Consider the following 22,101-nt stretch of genomic DNA (forward strand, 5'->3'; position numbering starts at 1 on the left):
TAAAGTTTAAAAAAATTATGCTAAATAAGGGAAACCAATCACAAAATATTGCATATTATTATATTCCATTTATAAGAGACTCAAGAAAAGGCAAAAACTACAATGACCAAAAGCAAACGAGTGACTGTCATGCATAGGAGGTGGGAGAAGGGAACACCTACAGAGGGGCACAAGGGAACTTCTTGGGGGGACAAAATATGCTGCCGTGAACATGTGTACAGAAGTTTCTATGTGAACATGTGTCTTCTTTCGCCTGGGTATATCCCTAGGAGTGGAATTGCCGGGTTGCATCTTAACCCGACGTGTGTTCGACTTTTTGAAGCACTATATCATGCTTGCAGTGCTGGTTACACTCTCTACACATTTATCAGAACTTATCATACGGCACACTTAAAATTGGTCAATTTTGGGGCTTCCCTGCAGGCGCAGTGGTTAAGAACCCGCCTGCCAATGCATGGGGCACGGGTTCGAACCCTGGTCTGGGAAGACCCCACATGCCGCGGAGCAACTGAGCCCGTGTGCCACAACTACTGAGCCTGCACTCTAGAGCCCACGAGCCACGACTACTGAAGCCCGCGCGCCTAGAGCCTGTGCTCCGCAACAGGAGAAGCCGCCGCAATGAGGAGCCCGCACACTGCAACGAAGAGTAACCCCCGCTCGCCGCAACTAGAGAAAGTCCACACACAGCAATGAAGACCCAACACAGCCAAAAATAAATAAGTAAAATAAATAAATTTTTAAAAAATTGGTCAATTTTATTGCCTGTAAACTATACCTCAAGAAAGCTAATATGTAAAGAAAAAATAAAAGTTGAAATCAAAGAGAAAAAGGAGGCAAATCATGATTAATCCTGAATTACACACTTTCCTGATGCTCAGTGCTCAGATTAACGAGATGACGCCAAAGGTCTACTCACTTTGTGCCACGCAGAGCCAGCCGAGTCCAAAGTCTCCTATGTGCATTGCAGCAGCTGTGCCGGGAACGGTGTCACTCTGGATCTGTCATCTACCGCCAGGAGGGCGTGTGGTGGATATGCTAGTTGCCGCCACCCCGCTTGGCAAAAGTCCTCTGTGGTCCTTCAGGCTGGGTCTCCTTCTTCAGCGTCCTGCTGCTCTCCACCCTTCCAGGACCCTGGGAAGAGTCCTACTCTTGTCTTTGAGAGTGCGTATGTGTGTTTTCTATCATTTCTAAGGGCCTGGAAAAGACACTGTGTGTCCACCTTCTGGTATCTCAGAGCTCAGTTTCCTGATCTAAAAATTATAAGTCTCTCCATTTTGTTGGCAGAATCAAGCACGTAACAGAATGATGTAAAAGGACTGTGCAAATGGGAAGCATATAAAAGCTTTATAATTAAAGCCAATGTGCCCTCTAGACTGAGTTTGAAGCCAAATGGGAGATTTCTAAGAATTCAACTCTTCAATAATAAATTTTTCTTCTCCCACTCCCAGGAAAATCCTAAGGCATACGTCCCAGAAACACAAATTAGTGAGTTTTTAGAATGATAGATGAGGTATAGACAGACAGGTTAGACAGAAAATAGATAAGGTAAATAGACATAAATACAACTTTTTTTCTGATTTTCCGATAAAAATGAAACAAACACTCCAAACAAAAACCTCTGTTCATACTGTTAAAACAATGTAGTAGACCCATATGTGCTAATAAGGAAAGATGATCAACTATTTTGCGAAACAAAAACACGTACATTGCAAACTCTACACAGTGTGGTCCAATTTTTGTTAAAAAAAAAAAAGATTGTTTCTGCTTTAGCACATGTGGGACAGATGTGGAGGCGTGCGGGTTGGACGGGGTCTGGGGCACTGCTTTTCCGTTATCTACCGCCCGTGTGTGTGCGTCCTCCAGCCAGCGGCCTGGAGTGGCCTCCCCAGGCAGGTGACTGCACCTGCGCCAGGTGAGGCGTGGCGGCGCCGCACCTCCGCCCCGCGCCAGGTCTCGCGGGCTTTGCGCATCCTGGGCAGCGGCTGGATGGACACCAGGGGGCGCTGCGCGCTCGCTTAGCCGGGCCCTGACTCCAAGCCCCTCCCCACGGGGAGGGCCCGCCTCTCGCTGCCTGCACAGCGGCAGGAGGGGCAACGCGCGGACCCTTCAGTCCCCACGACAGGGAGGCACGACCCCCTTGGTCCCCACGGCAGGGAGGTGTGGCCAGGTTCTGCCCGCGGGGGCGCTCAGGGCACAAGCGCAGGGCCAGGGCCTCCCAGTTTCCATCCTCCTGATGCCCAGGCGCAACCCCGGGACCCCGTGGTGATCTCGCCCCCAACCCCACCCTGCCGAGGGTCCGAGCCGGCCCCTTCGCCCCTCCGACATCCCCAGGCAGCCTCCCCAGTGCCCCAACTCAGAGCCAGCCTGCGGCCCACTGCAGGTCAGCAGCCTCGGAACAAATCAACCCATCCTGCGTTCATCTCTCACCGGCTGCGTGACCTTGAGCGAGCCCCTCCCCCTTCCTTTCTTCTGTTGCCAAGTGCAGGGTGGCTTGCAGCTGCCCAGGGTCCCACCCAGTCCGTGTGGCACACACCCCATGCCTGATGGCAGCTTGGCCGCTCCCTGGCTGGCTGGTGGTAACCAGGGCCGTTCCCGAGTTTTCCACCCTTCCCTGGAAGGCTCTCTTACCAGCCGTCAGGACCCCATTACCCACCCACCAGGACAGGCCTTGGCAAGGACGGGCTGCCATTCATTTGCCCACACCTGGCCTGGGGCCCCAAGCTCGGGGTCTGGCCTGAAAGGGCTGTTGTCAGGTCACCAGCATGCTGGGTGGTTATCGCCCCCAGCTGGCTCAGCCTGAAGCCCACCTGAGCCAGGTGAGGTGGGCCGAGCTGAGACCCCCACCCACCCACCCACCCCCCTCACCTCTGGCAGGTGCCCTGGAGGGCCTGGGAGTTCTGACACGGGCCCCCAGGTTTGGGGCTGGGAGAGCCTCTGGGGACACTTCAGGAGCCCTTACCTAGTCCACACCCACCGGCAGCCTTTGGTCAGAGCGGGGCGTCTCTGTCCTCTCCACAATGGACCCACCCAGGTTCCAGGAGGGCAGGGGGCGGGCCTGGGTCCACAGCCCAGCCACAGGAGGGCCGAGGGAGGGGTTCTGGAGAAGTGACACAGACACACCCACGCTGTCACCTGGCAGGGAAAGGTTTATTCAGTTTCAACCACAGAGTGACAGAGCGAAACAGACATAGGGAGAGCCTGGTCTACACCGGAAAGTGAGCGTGTTACACAGACAGGACCTTATGCACAGGGATGGGGCAGAGAGTGCCACGCAGCCACATCTACCGGAAAGAAGCCCTGAGACCTAGGGCTCTGCATCAAGACACACGAACACCAGGCCGCTTGTGCCCACCTAATAAAAAAATGAAGTGATGTGCGATATTACTTTTCTTTATAATCCCTTTTCCTCATAAAACGTTATGTGTTTAACACACACTCATATCACTGCTAAAATCAGCAAGAGCTATTATAGCGCTCCAACTTAATTAAGTTGATAAAAAAAAAGTTGTCCTGTGGCCAGTTCACAATGGAACTAAATAAGTTTTGTTCTGAGATGCCTGGGGAGTCTCTCTGGCAGCAAGAGGCATTTCCAACAATTGGGTCATTCCGCCACCGAGAGAGTCTCGGTCCACAGCACGTGGAGCTGTGCCCCTGGCAGCCCGGGGTAGGGCAAGAGGGCAAGGTGGGCACTCAGCTCGGTGGAGGCCCAGTGGAGGCGGCCACTCCCCAGGATGGGCTGGCCAAGGGGCCAGGACGGCGGTGGGCGGCTCCCCACGAGGAGGTAATGACAACAGCCCCCAAACGTACCGGGTGCCCAAGGGCCACGATGAATCGACACCACTCCGCTGACAGCTGAGCCCCAGGAACGCTCAGGGGGTGGACCCTCGCGTTAGCCCTGTCAGGCAGGCCTGAGGCCCCAGGCCCGGAAGCGGGCAGGAGATGGATGGTGTGTCCTAGAAGCAGCTGCCTGCGGATGGAACACGGAGAGTCGGGCACGTCCGTTTCTGGCAGCAACCTTCCCAGGAGGCCCCTCACAGGGGTGCCTGCGCTCACAGCCGGGGCAGCCAAAGGTGGACAGAAGCCCGGGTGGAAGCCCAACAGCTCGAAGGTGGCTCATGTCCAGAGAATCTGGTGTCTGACAGCCTTGCTCTGCGCAGCTGTCCCTGTCACCGGCTGCTGCGCGCCCTCAGCTGCACAAGGGATCGGCTGGCACCTCCCGGAGCGTTTTTTCAGCTCAGGCTACAGGGGCCTGTGGTGCCCGGAAGGCGAAGGCTGGACAGAGAGGACGGCCCTTCCCCACAAGCTCTACCAGCCACTCCTGCCCCTGCAGCCTCTCAGAGGCTCCACCTTGGGGTTCTGGGGGGCCGGAGATCTACGTCTCCACACACTCGAGCCTTTAAGAAAACACACCCGAGGACCATTTGGAGCCAGCCGCCCTGCCTCCCTCTGGGGGACACTGCTGGTCCCCCCACCTCAGGGGCCCTCCAGCCACCCGGGGAACATCGCAGTGCTGACCCTGCCGACAGAATGGGGACCAGGTCCCACCTGGCCGACCTCGATGGCCCCTCGAGCCTCCCCACGGGGGCGCTCCCACACGGGGCAGACCCCCGCCACGTGTTTGGGGCATCGATTTGATTCTCCACTCAGCGGGCTTTTATAGGGAACCAGGGGTGCAAACCAGACCTATGTTACCCTATTTTGGTAGTAAGTCCATTTATATGACACGGCGACCAACCAAATCCCTGCCAAGCCCCCTGCTCAGGGACGCCGGGCCCTGAGCGGTGCCCACAGACCCCCGGGGCCCACAAGGCCAACTCCAGGGTCATCTCCAGCATCGGCCACCCGGCCAGCCTACCCAGGGGTTGTCACAGCCCACTGGTCACAGCCTGACCAGTCCCCTTGGCCGGAGCACCAGACAGAGGACGCTTCGAGTTAGCAGGCCACAGAGCACCGCTCTGGGGCAGTCGCCCCACGTCGCCCTGAGGTACAGCGATAGGACACACCCCTGAGCCATGGGCGGCAACCACCGCGCTCACGGCAGCCCGCCCGCCCTGCCTCTCGGCTCCTCTTAAGACACAAGGTGACGACAGAGCTTCAAGTCAGTGCGACCTGGGAATAACCTCACTGCAAGGATGGTGCCTGCTCGCTCCCAGGCGAGGGGCCGGGAGGGCAGTGCTGCGGGCCGGCTCCATGGCTGCCCCCGATCCAGACCGCAAGGCACCTGCCCTCCCAGACCGACACAGTAAGACACACTTTGGTCACAAACAGCCAGAGGCTTTGAAATCTGTAAAGCTCGATGGCAGGACACTCGCTTCTGTCCGGAGCCGCCAGCAGCGGCCACGCCCTTCCCTGCAGGCCTTTATCGCAAGCACTTTCCAGGTGGTTCTTGTCCTAACAGTGACTTCAACAAATGTCCTTTGATGTCTTCGCTGGTGCAGATCACGGTCAACTTTAAGGCTGGGATCTCCAGGGTCAACACGCTTTCCAGGTGGTGGTCTCGCCACAAGCCCCTCTTGCTCCTATAAATCAAACCCCAGCCGGGCCCTGAGGGCCCTGGGTCTGGAAGGGAGCGCTGGCTGTGGATAGGGGCGGGCCCACGAGGGGTGGCCCTCTCCCCACCATCCCCGCCACCATCCCCATATAGTCTATGCTCTCCGGCCTCCCTGTTTTCTAGCTGCCAGGAGAACCCTCGAGGAGCAGCTAAACGCAGGCTGCGATCGAATCACAGCAGGAGGACCTACCATCCGAAAGCTATGAAGGCCACTGAACTGCATGTCAGTGACCTGCTGGGGGCACCCGCTTGGCTGGGGGGAGCGGGAGGCGAGGGGGAGGGCGTTGAGAAGCACACACCGGATGGCCAGTGGGGGCCTCAGGAACACCGAGAGGGCCTCCAGTGGTGGGAAGGGCTTTCCCATCCAAGCACGAGATTCCCAAGGTCATGCTCCAGCTATGATGCCATCGAAAACACTCCCATCTTCTGGTCGGTTCTCTGTGATCCTGGGCTTCTGAGGGAGGACACGTGGCCTGTGGACACGTCCGACATGGACAGGCACCGCTGCTCCTTGGGCACAAACCACAACCTACAAAGTACCACCAGCAACGGACGGGGCAAGACCAGAGGCTGTGGTCAAATACAAACACCGCTGCTCCTTCCAACACAGGAAATTCAAGTAGTTTATTTAAAAACTGCTTAACTTCATCTTGAAACATATGTTTGCTTTAGAATGATCATATCGCAGCATGATTCTCATGCATTTTAAAGTACTTTATTTAAAAAAACATCAACTTGAGGCAGCGAAGTATTACAATCCTCTCTCACTTTATCCGGGTGATGGGCGGGAGGCCTCCCTTCTTTCTCCTGAGATCAGTAAACCTAGACTGACCGTTCCAAAGAAGAAAAGCAGAAACTGCTTAGTTATAAAGAGAGTGTGGTTTGAAAAGCATTTCCAAACAGATGCAGCATGTGACGACCGTGCTTCCCCGGGGCCCGAGTTTGGTTCTCCGCTGAAACTAGAAACACCGCGCCGAGTTGACCCGTGGACTGGACCTTCCTTCCGTCCCAAGACCCACTTCTTCACCGTGAGGTGGCTCCGATTCCAGTGGCCAGCGGGGTGAGCAGGCGCAGAGGTCAGAGGGTGCAGAGTGTCCGGCGTGTGGGCCTGGTGGTGGGGCGCCAGAGGCAGAGCCACACCGGGAGCTCTGCCCTCGTGATTTCCCGCACAAATGGTTTACAGACAAATCAAAGTGCAACACAAGAATCAGAGCCTCTCCAGGGAGCTTCGGACAGGACGACGGGCAGGAGGGCTGGGCACGGGCAGCCACACACAGGTAGGCCCGCAGGCAGGGGCAGGTCTGCTAGTTCAAGGGCTACCCCGGCGCTGGCAGCCCATCCCAGCCTGCTGGGTGGGGGGTCTGGAATTGGCCCTTGTGAATTGCCCTGATCACCCCACGAGAACCCGGGGGCCTTGCCTCCTCCTGGCTTTGGTGTCACTACTACTGTTGCCCACCGCCCACGAACAGGGCTGCCCAGGCACAATGCAGCAGACTCTGAGGAAAACAGGAGATAGATGCTGTTCTTCCAAGAAAACCACAGTTTCGGGGAAAAAAAAAAAAAAGAAGAAAAAAAAATTTTTTTTCCTAAAGTAATCATAGAGAAAAATACTCTCCAATAGCTGCAGCACCAACAAAATGTGATGAGATCTGACTGAACGTCCAAATACCTGTAGGCATCCACAGGGAAAAAAATTTGATAAAAATGTTTTAGTCACTGACTACATGACTGCTATCTGAAGAATTCAGATAAGATATAGCAAAATACATCAGATATTTTTTGTTTTCAATTATAACTTTAGAAACGCAAAATCCTTATTTTTTTCTAAATCACTTATGGTCTATGTTGTAAATCTGGTTTATACTTTTAAACCATGCAGAATAATATACCTGCAGAGTAAAAGACAAAGTTGAAATTAAAAGATCCTTTTCAATAAAAAAAAAAAGATTTCAAATGATTCTTTTTAATTGTGGGAAAAGTAATTAACGTGGTATTTTTGCCTAGTGGCGCAAAGCTACCCTACAACTACCGAGCCTCCACTCTGGTTTGCGCTGCCGCTAAGGCCACAGCAGCCAGCCTGCAGGGGCGGTGTCCCGTGCCCCTCCCCGCCTCCCTGCCCACCCTGGAATGTGTGTGCACGGGGCGCGGCTCAGACCATCGACTGGGTCTCCGCGAGCCGCTGCGGGCCCTCCTTCCGGGACAGCTTCAGGACCGTGGGCTTCTCGATGCCGCTGCTCCCGCCTTCGCCCAGAGCCTGGGAAGACAGGCCCTTCTGCTCTTCCTTGGCCTCTTCAGACCCCTCTGGGTAGATGACCAGGAAGGTGGCCGTCAGGAAGCCCAGGAAAGAGCCCACAGAGGCCACCATAGGGATGACGCGCACAGTCCCGACCGCATCGACCACGCTGCCCAGGGCGGAGGCCACCAGGATCTGGGAGATATAGACCTGGCAGGAGAGGATGGCACAGTCTATGCCAAAGCCACGCTTGGAGTTCCCGGGGCTGTGGTGAACGTACTGCAAGAGAGGAGGACACAGGCGTGAGGGCCGGGGGGTCAAGCCGTCGATCATCCTTCCCAGGGTTTGAACATTAGCTCAGAAGCCTGGACACAAAACCTGCCTTCCCCTCAGCCTGCCTGTCCCCGTCCTCACCCGACTTCTATCGAACATATAGTATTGGAGGTGCTGGCCATTGCGATAAGGTAAGGAAAATAAATTAAACCTATTAAGAACTGGAGTATACATATAGCTGACTCACTTTGTTATACAGCAGAAACTAACACACCATTGTGAAGCAATTATACTCCAATAAAGATGTTTGAAAAAAAAGAACTAGAGGGGCTTCCCTGGTGGCGCAGTAGTTAAGAATCTGCCCGCCAATGCAGAGGACATGGGTTCGAGCCCTGGTCCGGGAAGATCCCACATGCCGCGGTGCAACTAAGCCCGTGTGCCACAAGAACTAAGCCTACGCTCTAGAGCCCACGAGCCGCAACTACTGAGCCTGCATGCCGCAACTACTGAAGCCCGCGCGCCAAAGCCCGTGCTCCATGACGAGAAGCCACAGCAATGAGAAGCCCAAGGACTGCAACAAAGAGTGACCCCCTCTCGCCGCGGCTAGAAAAGGCCTGCGTGCAGCAATGAAGACCCAACGCAGCCCAAAATAAATTCCTTTAAAAAGAAATACAAATGAGAAACGTAAGTATTGTCTTTAAGAAGAATTGGAAAGCAAGAAACAAAGCTCATTATCCATGGATGATGTGATTGTGTATGCAGAAAGCCCAGAAGAATCTATAAATATACTACAACAATTAAGAGAATACACCATACTTAGGGAATATCATAAAGGCTCAATACTATAAACTTTGAACTCTCTCTAAATTGATATATGTAATCAATGTGTTTCCAATAAAAAAAAATCCCAGAAGCTTATTCTAACGTTTAAATGGTCAAGAATACCCAAGACAATCTTGAAGAACCAAGTTGAAGAACTTATACTACGAGGTTTCAGGTCCTATTATAAAACTACTTAAGACAGTGAAGGATCACCTGTCTAAGGACAGACAGACCCACGGAAGAGAACACAGAGATGCCCCCAGACAGACAGCTGACTTATGACGATCACGGCACGGCAGTGCGGGGGGGACACTGGGTCACAAGGCCATCCCCATCCTTTGTGAGGAAGCCAAAAAGTTCTGATCTACCTTAGACCACACACACGAAGTCCACCCCAGGTAGGCCACAGGCCGAGGGTGCGAGTGCGAGGGAAGACGTGAGCAGGGATGTCCCATGCAGCAGGGCTGATGAGAACCCCAGAGCCGCCCACAGCTGCTGACCCTGCCCCAGGACCTCACCCACCCGCTCCCCACGCCCCCACCGGCCACGCACCTCCTTAATGTCGTGGTACTGCCCGAGCAGGGCGTAGGGGCAGTAGGAGATGCTCATGGAGACGACGCCCATGGTGCTGATCATGATCATGGCCACGTAGACGTTGGCGAACATGGCCATCACGGCCGTGCCGATGGAGAAGCCCAGCGTCCCCAGCACGTAGATGATCCTGATGCTCAGGTCGTAGTTGTCCAGGTACTTCTGTAGCAGGGCTGTGGAGACAGGCCACCAGGTGACTGCCAGGCACCGCCCACGCGCTACCCTCCCTCTACCGCCGCACTCAGCCTGGCCCAGGAACAGGTGGCCGCCCCTCTTCTTTGCCCGCCAGGCCACCACATGGTGCTCCCGAACGGGCCACAGCTCACCGTGCCCCACTCGGCTGCCGGGGGCTCCGCACCGCAGAAGGAAGGCGGAGCTCTTGGTCCCAGACCCCATGACCCGGTGCTGTCCTGCAGCTCCCTGGGGCCTCCCTACCCTGCAAGGTCAGGCCTTCCTGATCCTTCCACCAGTCCAGGCCCACTCGGCACCCTCTTGGGCCCTGTGCCTGGTCCTGCCTCGAAGACCGAGCTGTTGCTGGTTTTCCTCGCAAGCACCCACCCCCTCTGGGTCTGGAAGGACTCACCCTTCCAGACTCCTGCTCACCCTTCCTGACCCAGCTCTCCCAAGAAGTCCTCTATTAAAGCATCGACAGCACTATGACCGTCATGAAGGCTGCCCGCTGCCCCTGGCTGTTATCTTGGTCATCCTCAGGTAAGAGCACAGGCAGGGGGCCCGGCCCAGGCTCAGCCAGGAGACCCCTAACTGCGGCTCTGCCTCGTTTCCAGAAGCTGTGCCAGCATGTCGCTCCCGGGACTGAAGTCTGTCACTCCCACCCCCTATCCTCCAGGACACAGCTGACCCCAGGGAAAGGCTGCTTGTCTCCTCCAGCCACCCTGACCTCCGGCAGGGCCCAAACATACTGTATGCGCTCAGGCAGGACCCAGGATGCCTGCCTCACCTCCCCCTGGCTGAGGGCACAGCTCCTGCAGTGCCGCCACCCCCTGAGCCGTGGTCAGACCCTTCCCCGAGGAGCCTGGGCAGGCGCCTGCCCAGAGGACAGCCCACGGCGGGTCTCAGGACACCGGTTCCCAGTATCAGGCTAAGGTGGCTTATTCCCAAGGTGAGGATGAGTGGATTTCTACGCTGCTGTCCCTGAGGGGTGGCCCTGTCTGGTCAGGGCCCGCCATCCACAGAGCAGGATGCCCGTCGGTCTTTCCAGTCATGGAGCACGTCCAGACAAACGGCTCACCTGACTGGGGGCCACTTACCCGAGCAAGTCGCACCGGTGGCCGCGTAGATGACCAAGCCCCAGCAGCCCATCTTCACGCCCGCGTTGTAGGCCTGCCATGCAGTCGAGTTGGATGGAGCCTGTTCCAGAAACGAGACTGGGGTTCAGGGGGTGGGGACAGCGTGCTGTACCTCTGGGCAAAGGAGGTCACTGATGTGGAAATTTACATCTCGGCTGCAGGCGAGCCGTGCAGCACTGTGGTAGCACCGCACGGAGGAAGGAGCAGCCGTGGCCTAGGCCGGGACCTGTGGCAGATCGTCTGCACCCCCCAGCCTCGCTCCTGCCCCGCCTCTGGCAGATGCGACCTACAGCTCCTGCCTCTGCCCTCTTGGAGCCCAGAGGCCGCGTGAAGCAGCTCAGACAGTACAGGACGGTGAGGACCACGTGGGGCGGGAAGGCCTGAGTCTGCGCTGGGACCATCTCAGACCTCCCAGCCCGACTCTGGGCGACACGGGCACAGGTGCAAGTCAGCTGACGCCACGGGGACTAGGACCCACACCCAGCTGGCCCAGCCACAAGCCAGCACATCGCTGCTTTAACCCTCTGTGCACGGCGTCTGTGCACGGCGTCTGTACGCGGCGGGAGTGGGCCTTCCTGCCTCTGGCTCCTCGGCGCTCCGGTACTTGCCGAAGCCTGCCGTTTGCTCGCCGCAGACCCCAGTGTGAATGCCCTCTCGGGCACACATGACGATTCCCGACCGTGTCGGCAGGGCTGCATGCTGGCTGGCGGCCCACCATGCACCCCTGCAGCTTTGGGGGTGGCCTGCTGGGCGCCAGGGAACCAGGCTGTCACCACAACCAGGTTCCGCCCCCCCCCAAGTGCCCGGGCGCTCACCTTGGGGTCCCCCTCAAAGATGACCTGGCCCATGAAGTCGGTGTAGAACACGGCCTCAGCGATGACGGAGAACCAGGTGAGCAGGTGGCAGAGGCAGAGCCGCACCAGCTCCTGGGGCATCTTCAGCATGGACAGCCAGAGCAGCCGGACAGTGGTCTCGCCCTCGCCCTCCTCGCTCTCTGTGTCCCCGCTGGACGTGGTGGCCCCGCTCTGGTTGCGGCGGCGGCAGCGCTGCCGCTGCCGCTTCTGCAGGTCGTACAGGTCGCTCATGCTGCGCGAGGGCTTGATCAGGACCACGGCGTTGGCGCGCCGGTAGCGGTAGCGGTGGGACCCGGTCTTGCCGTAGTAGGAGAAGGTGCTGGAGGCCTGCCGGCGGAACATGTGCCGACGCCGACGCCCGGAGCCCGCCGTGGCCGTGGGCTTCACGTCCACCCGGCTGCAGCCGCCGAGGCCGCCGTGGGGTGGGGAGCTGCCTCCGTTGGGGAGCCCAGCCGTGCTCAGGTGGTTCTCCAGCAGGGTCTCGTCCTCCCCGGCGGGTTCGCAGAGCAGCGGGGGCAGGTGGGGCGGCCGGGCCCGGGCGAGCTCCTGGCTGGTGCTGCAGGGAGTGCCAGGGTAGGAGGCGTCGTGGAAGATGGATGGCTCAATGTCGTGCAAGAAAAGCAGCTCGGGCTCCAGGCCCAGCGTGGCGTCCGGCACGTGCAGCACCGAGTCGCTCTTGCTGCGCACGATGCCCGCGTCCAGGTAGTCCAGGGACAGCTCATGCGCTGACTGCACCTCGTCCGGGAACAGGGCGCCGCCGTCCAGGGCGCTGGGGGCCGGGGCCTCGGCCGCGTCCACGCTGCGCTCCTGCTGGGGGCCATACTGCTCCTCGTCGATGCTGAACAGGTGCAGGGCCACTGACACCGAGAACACAATGGCCGCGAAGAAGAAGAGCACCTCGTTCTGCGTCCGGAACCAGGAGCCCAAGAAGGTCTGGGTCCAGTCCAGCCCCCCCAGCACGTAGCCGATGGCCCCGCCAAGGCCTGAGGGAAGGGGAGGGGTGGTAGTGAGCCGCGAGCCGAGCCAGGGGGAACCCAGACGGGAGTTCAACACCCCCAACACACACACACGCACACATACACGCGCACACAGACACAGGTCCACACACACACGGGTCCACACACACACACACGGGTACACACACACACGGGTACACAAACACACACACACGGGTACACGTACACACACACACACACACACACACACACACACACTGGGGTCCAGGGCTGCCACTCAGAGAAAACGGGAGGAACAAGGACATGAGGAACGACACCTGAGCCCGGGTTCGGAATCCTGACCTGACAGGTTCCTGCTTCATGAATTGGGACACAAACGGGCGCCTGCCCGCCCGGGGAATGCTCTCCGCGCTCCCCGCCATCCCCTGAGCTCACATTCCCACATTCCCGTCGGATGGGAAAGCTGCCCGACTGCAGGGGGCGGCCAGCACAGGGCCCTGGACTGGGGCCGCCCGGCTAGCACCCCAGACCACAGTCACCTGGCCCTGCCAGGATCTCAGCTCACTGCCTCGCCCACCAGCGCCTGAGACAAAAAAGCCTCACGCGGAGGCCATGGGAGCAGCCTCCACCAGCCCTGCCGACCTCAGACGAGCCAGGTAAGGACCGGGGTGCGGCGAACGGGGGGCCGGGGCCTGGGGACGGGCGGGGCAGGGCGCGCTCACCGGCAGAGAAGGCATGGATGTTGAGGGCCATGTCCTGCTCGTCACTGTCCGCCACGTCCAGCAGGTAGGCGCGGATGGGCCCCTCGGTGGCGTCAGCGCTGAAATCCAGGACCACCACCCCCAGCACCGTGAGGACGATGCCAATGGGCTGCCGGGTGGGGACATCGCCGAGGGACAGACCTGACAGGGCACAAAGGAGCAGCCGATCTCAGCCCAGTGGCAGGCAGTGACCTCCCGGGGAGACAGCGGCCTCCCGCCCCAGCCTGAAGGGCACGTGCTCCTCAGCACAGCCTCTCCTTACGGAAGGAGAGTTTTGTCTTTCCTGGCTCTGGGAAGGAGGCTGTGAGCCGTAATCACGCACCTGCCTCAGGTGAGTCTGGCCCTGAACCCAGAGACCAACCTGCTCCCCTGACAGCTGAGCTAAAGCTGGTTTTACTGGATTCACCGCCGTGGGACCGAGGGGCACTCTGTGCACAAAAGTGATGAGGGGGCACTGGGCTCATGGTCTGGAACCCAGGACCAGCCCCTGAGCTCTGCAGATGAGGTGGGTCTCAGACACACCCTCCCTGCTTGAGGGCAAGGGACCTGCTGGCTACCTGGACCCGGCAATGCCCGGGAGCAACACAGGTGCAGCAAGACAGAGGGCACCGGGCCGGAGCTCCGAGCCGCTGCGTTTGGGCCACAGTGGGCCGGGTCCACCTGCACACACAGGTCCTCGAGAAAGCCGCAACAGGCCCTCTAAACTGTGCCCGCAGGTGCCAGGAGGGCGGCACCCCCGGACTCCTGATCCAGGGGCATCTGGATGGAGGGGAGGTGGGTGGGCGCTCAGCTCAGGGAGGCCTTCCTCGGCCGCCCCCACCAAGCTGGCACTAAGCTCGCCCCAGGCGGTCTCACGCAGCCTCTGAGCAGCTGAGCAAAGTTTTCTTTCTGCGCCGCCCTCCCCAGTTCCTGAGCCTCCTAGCATCAGTGACCCCCGCCTGAACTGATGCGGACTCGGGGCAGGCTCGCCTATGTCAGAACACAGATCAAGCCTTCGACTTACAAAGTCGTTGCCAGAAAACAGGGTTTTGTTTTTCACCAGTGCTGGCGGTTTTGCTCTCAAGCAAAAGCTATTTTCCCACATGTAGTTGTTCTACTTGAAAACAAAACAACAACAAAAAGAAGCAAAACAAACCACGAGTACACGAAAGAAACAAACAAAGAAGTATCACACTAGGTCTGGACATTCTCAATACCAAGCCTAAGAAAAGGAGAAAAAAAAAAAGAGAAAAGATAATTTCTGAAATAATGCTGGAAACAGGACGTGGTGTCAGATACGCATTAAAAACAAACGGATCACAACAGGAAACGCTCCCTGAGAACAGGTTCCCACGGCGTTCCCACGTGGGGCCCGTGGCAGGGCCACCGCCCGGGCACCCAGGGCTCTGCACAGCTGCCCAGTCCGGGACCAGCCGGTCTAAATTCTTTAAACATGCGCATCTTATCGAGTCCCAGGCAGGGCTCTGCAGGACACTCACCGATGGCAGAGCCATTAAGGAAAAGTGCCACTCCAAAGAGCACGCCCACGCAGAGCACGAGGATGAAAGGCCGCCGGCGGCCCCAGCTTAGGGTGCACCGGTCACTCGCGGAGCCGATGAGGGGGGTGAAGACGAGGCCAAGGATGGGGCTCAGGAACCAGGTGAGGCTGTAGTACTGCTCCGGAAGGCCTGCAACAGACACGCGGGCCGTTACACACGCGGGCGGGCGCGCTGCAGACCGCCTGCCCCAGGCAGCTCGGGCCGCGCGCACACACCCCTGCCAGCTAGAGAGCCCCCAGCCAGACGTCCCCACCTGCCAGGCCCGGTGTCTGAAATCAGCCAAAGCCCGACGGTGAAGCATCAGGTGGCCCGAGGCCAGACCTGGGCCGAAGAGCCCGTGTCCTGGAACCTGCCCAGGGCGCACTCGGCAGGCGGGCACACAGCGTACGGTGCAGGACACAGGACCCAGCGGGCCCGGGCCGCCATGCACACATGGAGAGGCACCTGCAGGGGCAGCGGCACGAGGGCAAGACCCTCTCATTCCTCTGGCACTGACCAGGGCCTGGGGTCTCAGGGGCTGCTCAACGCCACCCTTGGGAACCAGGCACTGAGCCCGTCAGCCCACAAGGCGGGCAGGGGACTGACGCTCCGCTCCCGGGATCCTGGGCCTCACAGCTGAAATCTAAATCACGAGGGTTTGCAGAGGGTTCTTGCAGCCACTGACGCACTAACTGACCCCAGCAGTGGGCTTCTGAGCGGTACTGAGGGGCGGCAAGAGGGGAGGCCTCAGTGTGTGTCCAGCTGGAACCAGGGGGTTGTGTCTGGCGCTTAATCCTCCTAACTGCCCAGGGAGGCAGGGATTACTGTATCCATTTCACAGACCGGAAATCTGAAGCTCAGAGAGGTTTAGCTAGGCAATCTGCCCTGGGTCACAGAGCGAAAAAGTAGGAGCCTAGGACTTAAACCCAGGGCTGCCTGATTTCGAAGTCTATGTACCCCCCACCCCACTCTACATGCCTCCTCCCTATAACACAAACCCAACGCCCATCGCCACTGGAACAACGAGAAACTGAGTCTGTCTCATTCATACGCAGGACAACAGGCAGAATCCCGCACATGCTGGGTGCACAAGGGCACACACTGTGGGTTCCATTTACAGGATGTCCAACGGGGCCAAAGGAGTGTCTGCTGGCAGAAGCCAGGGTGCTGGTCGCCCGTGGGAGGGGCAGGGGCTTCGGGCTGGTGTGTTCTGACCTTGATCTGGATGGGGGTCCCTGGTGACAGCTCACCCAGCTGGAGACTTGGACCATGCACCTTCTCTGTGTCATACTTCAACGAAGAGTTTATATAAAAAAAATAAAAGCGTGCCTTGGCACCACAGCGATTGTTAGCTAATGTCTTACACCACCAAAGGCCCTGAGAAACGGAATATTGTGCTGAACTACTAAGAAAAATAAACTGTGTAGGAGGAGGAAATCGTTTTCAAAGGAGGAGGGAAGCACCTTTCAAAATCGTTGCTAACGTGCCCATTAAAATATTTATGCATTCAGCCTAGAATTCAAGGTGTCAGCCTCGACCTTTACACCACACAGAACCTTAGGAAGGGCGAATTCTGTTCCTGATTCTAGTCAGCAGAACGCACTGGTGTTTCAGGAAATGAGAAGCTTGCCGAGTGTGCTCTGCTGACAAGCGGTGGTTTACATGGTAGGCCCGGGTCTTCGGCGTTCACTGTCAAAGTCAGGCACTGGGGAAACGACAGCGGTACCGGCCACATCGGCCGCGGCGACACTTCCTATGCTCAAGAACGCAGTGTTGAAGCATCAGGCTTCTCAAAAACAGCTCCCTCACAAAACCATCTAGCGGGTGCGGTGTAGTCGGTTTCAGAGAAAGGAAAGCATTTCTACCCCAATGGACAGACTCTTAACTATTGTTGGGCTCCTCAAATGTCACAACTTTACTCATGAGCGGTGACGAGCTCGGCGACGGGGCTCCGGGCAGAGCTGCAGCACGCACGCACTTGCGCACACGCAGGCACGTGTGCCTGCTGTCTCCCCTGGGGGCCTGGCCCTCCCGCTTCAGGCACAAGGAAGTGTTCTGGGCTTCTGCACCTGCTGACTCTCACCTCCCTACCTGGTACCTCTTAGAACTCTGAGGGGTCACCCACCCAGGAGGCTCCCACTCACCAGGGCTCACCACCACTGCTGTAAGTCCACAGCTGCTGAACCACCTGTATGCGATCCCAAGAGACGGGCATCTCTGAGGGTGGAGACCCACAGAGGTACCAACAACAGCTGAACTGAACCAAACCCGAGGTGCCCCTGCAGCGGGGTCAGCCTGAAGACCCCAACCACCGACCTCTGACCCTGCGCACTGCTGCTGGCCAGCCCCCAACCCGGGTCTGATCTTCAGCTGTGGTTGGCCACCCCACCCCCCGGTGCCCTCACCCGCCAGGCCTACCATCTGCCCCAGGCCACCTTCCACATCCCCAGCCAGCCCACCACACACATGCCTCCTGGCATCAGTCATCTCGGCTCCCGGTGCCGAACGCACCCAGCACTGGTCCAGGAGCAGGGAGGCTGGGCACACAGCACCCCTGGGGCCGGCTGTGCTTGCTATGCGGTGGGGGAGCGGTGGCTCCTGGCCTCGGCAGCTTCCAGTCCCAGAGGGACGGGCATCAGCAAATTCACCAGGCGACAAGCATCTCAGGGCGACCCGTGGCGCTTCAGGGACTGAGGGGTCGGGAGGGCAGCACCCTTGAGTCTGAGGGAGAGAAGCGGATGGGGTGCCGGGCGGCGGGGGCAGAGGGGGTGGGTGTTTCTCTGGCCATGGCAGGTGGAGCTCTTTACAGAGCAGAAGGCCCTGCGACCCCGGCCGGGCCTCCCACAGGGGACAAGGGACGGGAGTTGCGGGACCTGCAGCATCATCCCTCGCACCTGCCCGGATGTCGGGGACACGGGAGGAGTCAGCACTGGATCCCTCCTGGCACCTCGGCTCGGCGTGGCCGGAGGGAGGCTGCTGGGCAGGGCGGCCAGCAGGGCCCCACTGTCATCCCAACGCTGCTCAGAGGACAGGTGTTCGTTCCAACCCGTCTCCTTCTCAAGGTCAATGCTCTGGAACACGACTGAGCAACTCTGTGGCCCCTTTTTGTTAAGAAGGTTGCTACGTTTTTTTAATGGTCGAAAAAGATCAAAGTAAGCACATTTCCTGACATGTAAAAAGTGTCTGTAAATAAAGTTTTATTGGAACGAGGCCACACTTGTCCGCTGATGAACGGCTGCTTTGAGCTCCATGGCAGAGCTTGGAGCTGCTACAGACACGCGGCCAGAGCGCCAGGAACATTCACTCTGGCCCCAACAGGAACCGCCTGCCAACCCCTGCTCTAGATGCAGTGCGGTTGTGTGTCGTCCAGGGTTTGTCCGTCTCCTGAGTTGTGCTCAGTCGGCCCTATTACTGAGGAAAGAGGGGTGTGAAATTTCCCAACAATGACCGCGAATGACTGTTGGATTCTGCCTGTCCTTGCCTCCCCCGTGTCTTAGGCTCTGTTCCTTAGAAGCACAGGCACCTCACTCCTGAGCCCACCCTTCCGTCCTGTGAGCTGCCCTCTGTACCCCCGGCAGTGCTTCGTCTGTATCTGAAGCCCCCTTTATCTGGGGTTAATACTCCCCCCAGCCGACTCAGGCTGCCTGTTCCCACCTTTTCACCTCAACCCCTCTGCGTCAGTCACGGTGTTTTACAAGAAGATGGGCGGGTCTTGCTCTTCCATCCACTCTGGTGTGTCTCCTCGCTGGCGTGTTTCGTCACTTACGTTTCGAGTAACTGCTCGCGTGGGTGACGTCAGGGCTGCCGTTTTGCTACTTGCTTCCTGTCTGCCCCCTCCTGGGGTCTCTGTTCCTCTTGTTCCTGCCTTCTTTTGGTTAACTGAGTATTTCTCCACCTTCCATTTTAATTTACACGTTGGCATTTTAGCATCATTTTGTAGTGGCTGCTCTACAGACTGCCTTACATGTCAGCTTTCAGTCTATTAGTGGATATCGTTCACATCACATAAGAAATTACTGACTGTGCCCGTTGACCCCAAGCCCCTTTATGCTGAAGCTGGAACATACGTTTCACGTGCAGACACGATAAACCCCACGCTGTGCTGTGAGTTTTACCTGAAACAGTCATTCATTTTAGAAGAATTAATAGGAAGCTGGTCTTTTATCTTTACCACCCGTCTTACCATTTCCGTACCCTTCCTTCTTCCTCCTCGAGGTCCCAGTGTCCGTGTGCTGTCACTTCTCTTCAGCCTGAAGAGCTGTTTTTGGCTTCTTCAGCATTTCCTACAGAGTCCGCTGATGACAAATGCTCTTAGAATTTACCTAAATTCTCTTGATCTCACTTTTTGTTCCTAATGGATATTTTTGCTGGATACAGAACTCTGGGCCAACTCCTCTCCCCGACAGAACTTGAAGACACGGTTCCACTATCTTCTGAGGAGGCTGCAGCCCACATGACCACATACACATCTCTTCTTCCTCTGGTGCCTCGAGATTTCCCCTGTTGCTGCTTTTCAGCAGTTTGACTATGGTGAGCCTAAGCGAGGCTCTCTTTACGTTCATCCTGCTTCACAAAGCTGTAGATATAAGCTTCCACCAAACTTAGGAGGTTTTCAGTTATTTCTTACTTCACATTTTGATGCCCCATTCTCTTTCCTCTCTTCCGGGGCTCCAATTACACGTATATCAGACACTGTCCCACTGCTTCCTGAAGCTCTGCTCATTTCTTTCTTCAACCTCTGTTCTCTCTGTTCTTCATGTTAAGTCATCTCTACAGACCAATTTCTTAGTGCACTGAATCTTCTCTCATCCCTAAGGTTAATTTTTATTTCAGATACTGCATTTTTCAATTCCAGATTTTTAAATAGCTTCTATTTCTCTGTTGAGATCTTCTACTCTCCACCTGGAGCCTGTTTTCCTTTATGCCCCCGAGCAAAGTCAGAACGTGTCTGATGATTCCAACACAAGTCATCATATTGGGGTCAGGTGCCTTGTGGCGTTTTCTCTGGAGTGAAGGTCATGTTTTCCGTTTTCTTTTCTCCCCAAATGCCTAATAGTATTGAGTTGTAGCGTAGACATTGTAAAACGATGTGTGGCAGAGACTATATTCTGTTACATTCCTCTGATGAACAATGATGTATTTCCCCCCCCCACAAAGGTCAATAACTGGACTTTGATGAATAATTCTGGTAAAAGCGTTTCTGCACAGATACGCAGGTATAAAACACATATAAAAAATGAACATAAAGATTCCTTCTCTCCTTAAGTACGTCTTAGAACAGCCATGACTGAGTTTAACTTGATATGTATTTCAGAGCTTAAAAGCCCCAGAAATTAATAACAAATTTTTGCAGCTTAACTTGAGGCACATGCGTTTACTGTCCTGACACTGGAAATACTTTCTTGACATTTGATTTGATACTCTTATTGGTTAAGCTTTTGCCTTTTAGAAGTTTTCCTAGGAGAAAATACAAGAAAAAAGTATCTATCCAGATTACCCATCACTCTTTGAACATTACTTAGGAATAACGTGATCTTAAAATACGTCAATTTTGAAAAACACTGACAAAATGCTGGACTGTTATCCTTATATTCAGGATCTCTGTTTTGAAAAAGAAATGAGTATAAAAAAGTAATTTTGTCCTGACATTGGTGAGATGAGATACATTCGCACTGTTGACAAATCCAGCACATGAGAGTGTCTGTTTTAAATGAGATCAACACTAACACGTAACAAGAAGTAGAGAAGCCAACTTCAGGAGACGCGCTCATCCTACCCAGTCCCTCTCGGGTTTTACCACCGTTGATACTTTTGTTTTAACAAACAATTAACTTGGCTGGACGCGGACTCAAAACTGTCTCCCTGCTTTTTAGCTTTAGCTAAAATCTGTCCCATTTCAGGAATTGCCAAGAGATACGAGCAGAGATGACACATGGGATTAGGGGTTCCCCAGCTCTCACTCTGCCCTTGGGTCCGGGTACCCAGCTGTGTTTTAGCCCCTCTGGGCGGCATCATGTGAGGCCAATCTTCAGGGAAAAAGCCATAAAACACAATGAGAAGCTCACCGGGTGCCCGGCCTTCTACTCTGGCTGCTCTCTAGTGCTGACAGGCACTAGAGGGGAAACGGCACGGATAAAACTGTTCCTTGAAGATTCGGCCTCTTAGCTGGAGGGGCACAGACAGTGGCCAAGTGCCTGCTGCTGGCCATGGGCTCATTACCACAGTGGTGACCATGTGCTGAGAGGGGCTACAGGGCCTGGTCACAAGAGAACTGCTTGTCCACACTCTCTCTCTCTCTGGCCTACACAAACATTCTGTGAACGTCTGTGAGCTGCAAGGCTCTGCATCAGACGGGAGCAACTGAAGACTGACCACAGAGGACACAGGGAGTGCCTGGGAGACATGCCCTGGCCCCGGCTCGCCCTTGGCTGCTAAGTGCCCACCGCCCACCCCTGACTGACCGGGCCGGCAAATGTAGGACACACAGGGTCTGGCCGATGGAAAGCCTGTGCTCTTCCCAAGTACACGCTACGACATGGACATGCGTGGAGAGGCTGGCCATGCAAGGCGACAGAGAAAGCCATCTTCACCGAAGGCGTCCCCTGGAAACCCGGGCTTCTCGCCCCTCCCTGGGAGGGAGCACGGCGTGAGCAGTCTGCACTGCCCCGGGACCGCGACAGGAGCCCAAAGGGCCCTCACGTGGCAGCTCACGCTTCAGCACCCGACAGGCTGACCCACTGCCGGTTCCCCTCGGGCAGCGGCATTTACATTCCCGGGGCCCCTGTGCCTGCTGGCCGTCGTGTGTGTACTTTGCCCAAGGAGCTGCTGCGCTGAGGGCACTGCCCTGCCCGGGTTAAGAGCGCGGCTCAGCCCGCACGCAGTTTCTGAGGTTCAAGTGCGCGTCACCAGAGTCAGACTCCATTCCATATGACTCTGCTCGGGCTGGAGTGCCCGCCCGCTCCCCCCAAAAGGCTCCTTTGCACCGAGCTGTGCCCTGTGCTAAGTCTGATGAAGGTGGACTTTCGGGGCAGGGCTGTCGGGGGAGCCTGTGCTCTGCGGCCACATCCCCTTAGACGCAGAGGTGACCTCTGACCCGTGTGACAGTACGAGGGTGAGGTACGAGCTTCACAGATGTAAACTGGCAATTTCTGTCCACCTTCTCTGAAAACACGCACATAACTGAAATTAAAACGGACACGCAATTTAAAGTGACTCTTAGGAACTCATTAGGAAAGT

General features: G+C 56.7%; 1 protein-coding gene across 2 annotated transcripts in view; it reads right to left on the reverse strand.

Annotated features, from left to right (window-relative positions):
• Positions 1 to 6,250: 6,250 nt before the first annotated feature.
• Positions 6,251 to 22,101, reverse strand: part of SLC45A4 (solute carrier family 45 member 4) — a 73,737-nt gene continuing 57,886 nt past the window's right edge. The window contains exons 3-9 of one of the 2 annotated variants that reach the window (XM_027078005.1): positions 14,827 to 15,015; positions 13,310 to 13,489; positions 11,593 to 12,614; positions 10,739 to 10,838; positions 9,432 to 9,643; positions 7,707 to 8,063; positions 6,251 to 7,220 (exon numbers count right to left, since the gene is read on the reverse strand). In XM_027078005.1, coding sequence (XP_026933806.1) covers positions 6,942 to 7,220; positions 7,707 to 8,063; positions 9,432 to 9,643; positions 10,739 to 10,838; positions 11,593 to 12,614; positions 13,310 to 13,489; positions 14,827 to 15,015 — 2,339 coding nt within the window. In that variant the 3' untranslated portion in view covers positions 6,251 to 6,941. Of the gene's footprint in view, positions 7,221 to 7,381; positions 8,064 to 9,431; positions 9,644 to 10,738; positions 10,839 to 11,592; positions 12,615 to 13,309; positions 13,490 to 14,826; positions 15,016 to 22,101 lie in introns of those variants that run through there. The other variant, XM_027078006.1, reaches the window with a different exon arrangement.

This window comes from Aethalodelphis obliquidens, unplaced genomic scaffold, assembly GCF_003676395.1.
Source record: "Aethalodelphis obliquidens isolate GAN/ISIS:26980383/991018 unplaced genomic scaffold, ASM367639v1 scaffold41, whole genome shotgun sequence".
Taxonomy (NCBI): domain Eukaryota; kingdom Metazoa; phylum Chordata; class Mammalia; order Artiodactyla; family Delphinidae; genus Aethalodelphis; species Aethalodelphis obliquidens.